The following is an 8,497-nucleotide window of genomic DNA, read 5'->3' as shown; positions in this document are numbered from 1 at the left end:
AGAGAGAGAGAGAGAGAGAGAGAGAGAGAGAGAGAGAGAGAGACTCACTCACTGTGTAGCCCTGGCTGGCCTGGAACTCAATATGTAAACCAAGCTGGCCCTGAACTCAGAGAGATCCACAGGCCTCTGCTTTCTGAATGCTGAGATTAAAAGCTATCACCACCACACCCAGCTATTCTAGGAATTTAAAAACAGATATGAATTAAGTCCAGCACACCAAAATTTGGCAGGGAAAGTGTGGCATTTCACTCTGTTGGTTTTCAATACTATAGCTACATACATGCACATAGGTCTCATGAATTGTTTTCAGGATCAATTACTGCTTGAACCCCTTATTTCTAAGAATCAGGAAGTTGAGATAAGGCTTATTGTCTGTATTTTGTTGCTGAGTTTATCATGGACCTTATATTACTTTTCTTGTGGCTGTGATAAAATACTTAACAATCTGAGGGAGGAAGGACTTATTTGTTGGCCCCACACCTTGGGCAGAAGGTTGAATTGGAAGTAGCACGGAGGAGAACCTGTTGTTTGCTTCTTGGCAGACAGGAAGCAGAGAGAATGGGAATACGGGAAGAAACCAGAGCAATAAACAGCCCCCAAGGACACCCCCCCATCCCACTTTCTCCAACTATGCTCCACTCCCTACCTTTCACCATCTCTCAGTAATGAGACTGTATTATGAATCCCTCAAGGGCTTAATCCACTGCTTAGGTCAGAGCCCTCCTCATAATCTAATTTTCTCTGGAGACACCAAAGGTATCTGTTTCACTAATCCCCTAGGCTTTCCTTAATCCAATCAGGTTGGCAATCAGAGTCAATCGTAACAGACTGGTGTCTTTCCTATGCATGTTCTATCTAGAACTGAGTGGTAAGTAACCTTTTGGGAAATGATGGTGTTGAACTCATTTTTAAAATAATGTAAACCCCTTTGGTAAGTTCCTTATGAAACGATGCATTGTGTGTGTTCATTCCTGTGCCCATTAGGATTACCCCATCCATTCTGTGGAAGACAGACACAAATTGGCTGCTCAGGGGAAATTTGTGACGACTGAGTTCGAGCCATGCTTCGATGCTGCTGACTTCATTCGAGCTGGAAGAGATATTTTTGCACAGAGAAGCCAGGTTAATAAAAACTGGCTGGGAATTTTCACATTATATTGCTTATTCTTAATTCCTAAACTAAAAATTTTAAATCTTACATACTTTTGTTTTTCTAAGCTTAGAACCAAATCTTTATAGAGTGAATGTCTTCTTTTTATTTTTAGGTTACAAATTACTTGGGCATTGAGTGGATGCGTAGGCATCTTGCTCCAGACTACAGAGTACATATCATCGCCTTTAAAGACCCTAATCCAATGCATATTGATGCCACATTCAACATCATTGGACCTGGTCTTGTGCTTTCCAACCCCGACCGACCATGTCACCAGGTAAGAGAGTTCTTAGGACACTGGAAAAGCCAGAGAACATAGCAACTTTAAACAATAGAGCCTTGACACTTTTAAGTACTTGTATGACTTCTAATGGTTCTAAATGACAAATTTAGCAATGTTCAGTGGTATTGTTAGCAAACATTGAATTGCTAGTGGTATATTTACTACAAGATGTTCAACACTTAGGAATTTATATTGTTGCTGTGATAATTACGGCAGTAGCATCAGACTTGGACTTTAGCTGTTTGCCATTGTCAAAGCATCAAATTTATGGGTATGAGTATATTTTTATTCAGTGGGATACCCCTATAATTTACAATTGCAGTTCTACAAAAGTGTAAGCAGGTGACCTCTGCATGGCCAAAGCAATGTCAGTGGTCAATGGGTATTTTCCCTCCAGTGGATCAGACGTCTTCAGCCTTCCCCATTCTACGGGGAAGAGTAGAGCTGCTGCACTGCTGCGGGTGTCTCCATCGCCTGCAGCCTTCCATCTTCTCCTTGCTGCCCTCTTGTCCCAGCTATTTGCGAGGCTGAAGAACACCTTTACATTTTTTTGATTGGTTGATTTTTTAAAAATTTTATGTGTATGAATGTCTTACCTGCCTGTATATAAATGTACCACATATGTCCGATTCTCATGGAGGCCAGAAGAGAGCATCACATTCCCTGGAACTGGATTTACAGATGGTTGTTAGCTACCACGTGGATGCTGGGAAACCGAACCCAGGTCCTCTGGAAGAGCGGTCAGTGCTGTTAACCCCAGAGTCATCTCTCTAGCCCTTGTAATATACTTTTTAAAAGGTACTTTCATATTGTACACAGTTAATTTCGATCCCTTATTTTCATACCTAATGACCAATATTACTTAATTTTAATATAATTTGTTGATATACCAAGTGGGTGTGTGGGTGAACATAGAGATGGTTGATGTATAATGGGTATCAATGGCGATTATGGTGCTTCGAGGCAACATCCCAAACATTTATCCTTATCTGTGCCACAAAATGATGGGACTGTGAAGTAGACAGACTATGATTTTTGTCGCAATCACATAGTTATTTTCTTATAGCTAAATAGAAAATATTTTAAATTTCTTTAGTGAGTCTATTTTAGGGAAGCATCTTTGGTATTTTAAAATTTGAAAACTGGAAAAAAACTTTAGTATTTCTGTTACTTTCTAACTTTTTTTGGAGTGTGTGTTTTAAGTTTGTTCTTTGAAAATTACATACATATGTATAATACATTCTTATTACTCCTTTATCTTCCTGTCACCTCCACTAACCCCATCACAACTAGTCACCTTTTCAGATTTACAACATTTAGTTTTGTTTGCTGACCCATTTAGTTTAATCAGGGCCATTTTTGTGACTGTTGGATTGGAACTATCCATTGGCATCTGGTGTGGTCACCAGGGGTTACGTAAGTGAAGGTAATGAATCTAACAGTAGCAAATGATTCAGCAGTGACCGAAGGGCCACCAGAACCCCTCCTCCATCCACACCTGACTGTTGACAGACCCATTCTTGTACACACCTAGCACAGGAATTCACAACTATTTACAATTAGGTTCTAAACAAAATAATCCAATTTTTTTAGGAAGTTTTATTTCCTATTTTGGAAGCTGTAGAGACAGCTTGCCAAAAAGACTAATGATAAAGAAAGCTAGGTGTCATGGCACATGCCTATAATTGTAGCTACTTGGGAGGCTGAGGCAAGCAGATTATAAGACCAAGGCCAGCCTGAGCTATAGGGCAAGACCCTCATCTAAAAAAAATGATAAGGTCTGTCAGAGATCAAAAATAAAAATAGTCAATATGGATTTAAGCCTTTTTGGTTTGATCTTACAGATTGATCTTTTCAAGAAAGCAGGATGGACCATAGTCACTCCTCCAATACCTGTCATCCCAGATGGTATGTCTACTTTTATGTCTTTGTAGGAAAATGATCACTTTAGTGACCAAGAATCTTTCACCTAGAGAACAGCCAGTTTTTCTCAAATTAGAGGATTTATTTCCCCACCGTCTAGTTTGTTCTTCATTGCTGTGACAAAACACTCTGACCACTACCAACTTGGGGAGGAAAGGGTTTATTTATCTTACATCTCCCAGGTCACAGTTCATCAGGGAGCCCAAGGTAGGAACTCCTGGAGGCAGGAGCTGGAGCACAGGCCATGGAGGAATGCTGCTTACTGGCTTGCTCCCCTGCTCAGCCTGCTTTCTTATGCAACACAGGCCCACCTGCCCAGGGGTGGCACCACTCACAGTGGGCTGGGCCCTCCCACATCATTCAACAATCTAGAAGGTGCCCCGTGGACATGGCCACAGGCCAGTCCAATGAAGGCAATTCCCCAGTTGAGGCTCCCTCAACCCAGGTGTGTCAAGTTGACACTAAAGCTATCCAGCACACCCACTTAGGAGTAAAGAGGTGGGTGAACCCTAAAATAAGGCCAGGATGTGTGCTTGAGACATTTCCTTTCATAGAAAACAACAGTGAGAAGACAGAATTAAACAGTATCACATGCACCAAGATAGGACTCTTAAAATAAAATGGATGAATTTCAAATGTGTAATGTTTATGGATTGATTTATAATGTTTGTAGATATGCAGTTTAGATTAAAATAAGTTTTCAGAGTTGGGACTATAGTTCAATGGTACTGTAAAATAATAATACAAAGTAGGGCAGGTGGAACTGGCCTATAATATCAGCTCAGAAAGGCTGAGGCAGGAGGATTGCAAGTTCAAGGTCATCTTGGGTCGTAGAGAAATCTTGTCTCACAAAAAGTAAAATGTGATAATAAAGTAAGTTTTGATATGTAAAGTGAAAGAGGGAAAGGACTGGGATGTCCCTTTAGTATCTGTCACTTGTAAATCCTTGCTGTGAACAAAAATGGGACCAGACATAGTTTAACAGTTGTTCCTGTTTTCAGATCATCCACTGTGGATGTCGTCCAAATGGCTTTCCATGAATGTCTTAATGCTGGATGAAAAGCGCGTTATGGTAGATGCCAATGAGGTCCCAATTCAAAAGATGTTTGAGAAGCTGGGTATGTAGTAAATGCAGCATGTTGTCATGTGTGAAGATATCCCACAAGAACTGAGGAAAAGGACTACACAGTCTAATTGTTTGTCTTATTTGATTTCTGTTCCTTTTGAAGGTACCAAATTACTATTTTATAAATGGACAATATTTTGTTTCTAACAAGCATAGCTTAAAAAATTGGAGATGCATTCTGAGTCCCTGAAACACCCCCTTAGCAATATATTTATTGATCTTCTATAACCCCACTGGTTTCCTGGTACCTGTGTGTTGAGAGTTATCCATTTTCTGATAGATTGCTCTGCCTTTCTCCAAAGAAGAAATTACTGAGGGTCCTTTGGAAGTCATTTAATGGTCATCACACATTTCAGAAAAGTCACTTATATGTGCATTAAGTACAGTTAACACACTTCTGAAATGCAGTGAGGCACATTAGCCAGTCACCCAGCTTTTAAAGAGCAGGATTGGGTTTTACTTGGGGCAAAGTTTTTCTCTCTTGATACTCAGAATTTAGAGCAGTGATTCTAATACTATAGAGGAAAATGTTAAAGGCAAAGATTTTCATGTGAGTTGCTTACTTCTTAGTACAGATGTATGTTACATACCACTCAACATATTTGATATATCCTTGCTATCAATTAAGTGACAGCCAGAGAGTTTATTTCTTGAAATTATGTCTTAAAATTTTGTCTTGTATTTCAGATATACTACCCAGAAAATTTTCTTCTTTAATAATCCCCATTTAATTTGGTATCAGTTTAAATGGATGTGCCCGTCAGTTTTGAGTTGAGTAGAATCTAGTAATTCAGCCCCTAATGCCATGTCACTTTTTTCCTAACTTTCATTAAGTAACAAAATTACTTGGGTTCAATTTTTTCATCTATGAAGTTTTGTTGTTTCTCAAAATAGTTAGAAGTACCAAATATCTGACTTACAATTTACTTATGTAGTTACAGTCTGTTTAGACTCTGAGAACTTCTGTAAATAAGCTTCATCAAGCAGCTGAGGTACCTCCAATTCAGGATGCCCATGCTGTGATGGTCTGAACAGGACAGATATACTTTGTATTCCACATCCACTTTGTACCTGGGTTCAAACCTGCTTTTAGTCTTCAGAGCTCTTATTTTATTTTCTTCCTCAGTGGAGTCTGTCTCCTTCTTCTCCCCATCATATCAGTGAGCACTATAGTGACTCTCTGGCTTGTCTGCCCCCTCACACTAATGCTGTGTCTAGCACAATATATTCTTCCTAGATGCTGTTGTTTAAACAGACCATATACATTGAAGACCAGTCCTTATAGACGATGTCACATTAAACTGGTTGTCTGATTAGCTCTGATAGATATATAACCAAATAGCCCAGATATTAAAATAAAGCTTGGATCTATTATTCTCTTGAGGGGGGCTCATGCAGTTAATCTGCAGAAGGTCAAACTGTTCTTATATGTGCTTATGTAAAGTCAACTTTTCAGTACTTAATTTTAGTACTCGGTTGTTGAATATTTGGTGGGTATATCTACTCATCCATCTGTTGATTTGTGAGCAAGCAATGGAACAAAATTTGAGTCTTTGTTGACTTGTGTTGAAGATAGTCTATTAGCAATAGGATAGGTTAGATGAAATGTAGTTGGTGAAAATAAAATTGAAAGAGAAAAGACGATTGGTCTGGATAGGGCTATCCTGAAGGATTAGAACCACAGAGTTCCTCCAGGTCTTTAGACTTGCTTTCTGTAGAAGGATCTTACATTAGTTCATCTAACTGACCTTGTCTTTCTTTTTCAATACAGGTATCAGTACCATTAAGGTAAACATTCGAAATGCCAACTCTCTGGGAGGAGGCTTCCACTGCTGGACCTGTGATGTCCGGCGCCGTGGCACCCTTCAGTCCTACTTCGACTGAGCAGGCCTAATGTGGCTTGGGGCATGGCCTCAGATATACCTAAGAAGCTTGGGGCAAGGTTCGTTCTCTCGCTTTAAAAAGTGCATAGACTATAGTGCTTTGAACAATCACATCCTTAGCAGGGGTCTCAAGCCTGGTTTACTTTACTTTTCTTTGACCTAAGAGTAACTTCTGTTAGCATTACTTTCTTACCCTAAAGTTATTTACTATTTGGCTTCAAATATAAGAATTGGGTGAATGTGTAGCAAGGCAAAAATTAGTCACTTGAGTAACTTGGCCACTAATATTTAACCATCTACCTCTTTTTAATTTTCTTTCCAAAAGGCAGCTTAAAATGTTGGTCCTAACCTTACTTTTTTTTTCTCTTTTGGTAGACTTGTGAATGTTTGTATCTTTTTTTTCTCTAAATGGGAGAAAGACATAGAGAGATCTTAAGTAGAACCAGATATTTGTCTCTTTTTCTAAACACCAATTTGGATAGTTTTAAAAAATGACCTAGACTATGCAAACATTGAAGTGAGGTTTCCATGAATGTTTTTAATATTCTCATCTCAACACTGGTAATATGTGCTACTAAAAATCTTGTCATACAACTTACCTCATTTCAAGTGAGTTTTTATCTTTTTCCTTTCTTCCCCAAAATTTATAGAAATATTTTGTATGATAGGCTATAACTATCAGTTCCCATCCCTAAATTTTGATGTTCAATATCTCATAGTTACATTGCATCTTTGGTAATCTAAGACTTGTTTACAGATATGCATATTATTTAAAGCATAGAGCTTTAAAGCATTTTTTAAAACTAATGCAGATAAAGCATACATGTGATATAAAACAATTTAATGTTGGATACTGTACATGTATTTTTATTCTAATAAACTTTTGTGTTCCAGATTGGATTTGATCTCAGTCTGATTACTTTAGTGTAAGTTGTAGGAATGTATCTCTTGCAATAGAATTGTGTGTGTGTGTGTGTGTGCCCATGTGGGTGTATACACCTGTGTGGGTGTGCATGAGGAGGTCAGAGGTGGGCTTCGGGTGTCATTCCTCAGGTGCTATCCACCTTGTTTTTTGAGACAGGGGCTCTTTTATGCTGGCCTGAACCTCACCAAATAGACTAGGCTCATTGGCCCAGTAAGTCCCAGGGATCCATCTGTGTCAGCCTCCCCAGCACTGGGATTACAAGCAGGCACCACCATGCCCAGCTTTTTTACATAGGTTCTAGGGCTCAAACTCAAGTCCTCATATTTACACAAGTACTTTACCCACAGAGCTTTCTCCTCAGCCCATTTTGGATCAGAATTTTATGAAATAACATATTCATCCCAAATTCAAACCTAATACTATATTCAGAAATGATTAATAAAGACTAGTCACAAACCTAGCACTTGGAGGTGGAGGCAGGAGGATCAGGAATTCAGGGTCAGCCTCAGCTACATAGCTAGTTCAATGCCAGCCCGGGGCTACTTGAGACCCTGTTTCAGAAAAAAAAGAAGAGAAAAGAAAACATGAAGGGTAGACGGAAGGGTGGGTTAACAAAGCCACGTTTTGGCTTATTAATTTACTCATTCAAAATTCAACATTTTGTGATCATAGAAGACTGACTAGTCCTGGGCCCCTAAAAGAAAAAGTCTTAGTTCTGGAGTTGCTAAATGTTTTCAGTCATGAAAATCTTATAGAATGTATAGTTGAAATGAGTCACAGGTTTCACCACTCCTTTAACTGCTTTACGTGGGGTATCCTTTCTCATTCGTCACAGAATGTAGAAACACTGTAAAAGTATTAGCACTACACTTGGACTGACTCTTGCTTGAGAAATAGATGCAGCTGTGTAGATCAGTGCACCCTGAGGGCACACAGTCCCAGCCGGAATGGACGCTGCAGTCCTAATCCACAACCTCTGCGTTCAGCTCAGCCTTCCAGACCGTCAAACTATTTTCTCAGCTGATCATGTTTCATTTTTCACTGAGAAAACAGAGACGATCAGGCATCAGTTCCTTCAACTTCTTCTCTGATCTCCTATAGATATATGCGTGTACTGTGGGTAAGTCTCTCTCTGTCTCTCTCCCCTGGCCTTGAACAGCTAAACTTCTAGACAGAAATGGCAGGCTTTCGGCTCAGGGCTTGC

At 39.4% G+C, this 8,497-nt stretch overlaps 1 protein-coding gene across 1 annotated transcript in view; it reads left to right on the top strand.

Annotated features, from left to right (window-relative positions):
* Gatm (glycine amidinotransferase) overlaps nt 1-6,693 on the top strand; it is a 17,263-nt gene extending 10,570 nt beyond the window's left edge. Inside the window, exons 5-9 of the mRNA XM_008849242.2 lie at nt 985-1,122; nt 1,266-1,430; nt 3,281-3,344; nt 4,361-4,477; nt 6,257-6,693. Of these exons, the coding sequence (XP_008847464.1) occupies nt 985-1,122; nt 1,266-1,430; nt 3,281-3,344; nt 4,361-4,477; nt 6,257-6,369 (597 nt within the window). The 3' untranslated portion in view covers nt 6,370-6,693. The remainder of the gene's footprint in view (nt 1-984; nt 1,123-1,265; nt 1,431-3,280; nt 3,345-4,360; nt 4,478-6,256) is intronic.
* The last annotated feature ends 1,804 nt before the right edge of the window (nt 6,694-8,497 follow it).

This window comes from Nannospalax galili, unplaced genomic scaffold, assembly GCF_000622305.1.
Source record: "Nannospalax galili isolate Female #2095 unplaced genomic scaffold, S.galili_v1.0 scaffold891, whole genome shotgun sequence".
In the NCBI taxonomy this organism is placed as follows: domain Eukaryota; kingdom Metazoa; phylum Chordata; class Mammalia; order Rodentia; family Spalacidae; genus Nannospalax; species Nannospalax galili.
Note: the sequence above shows the minus strand (reverse complement) of the source record. Positions and strands in the feature narration are given on the sequence as shown.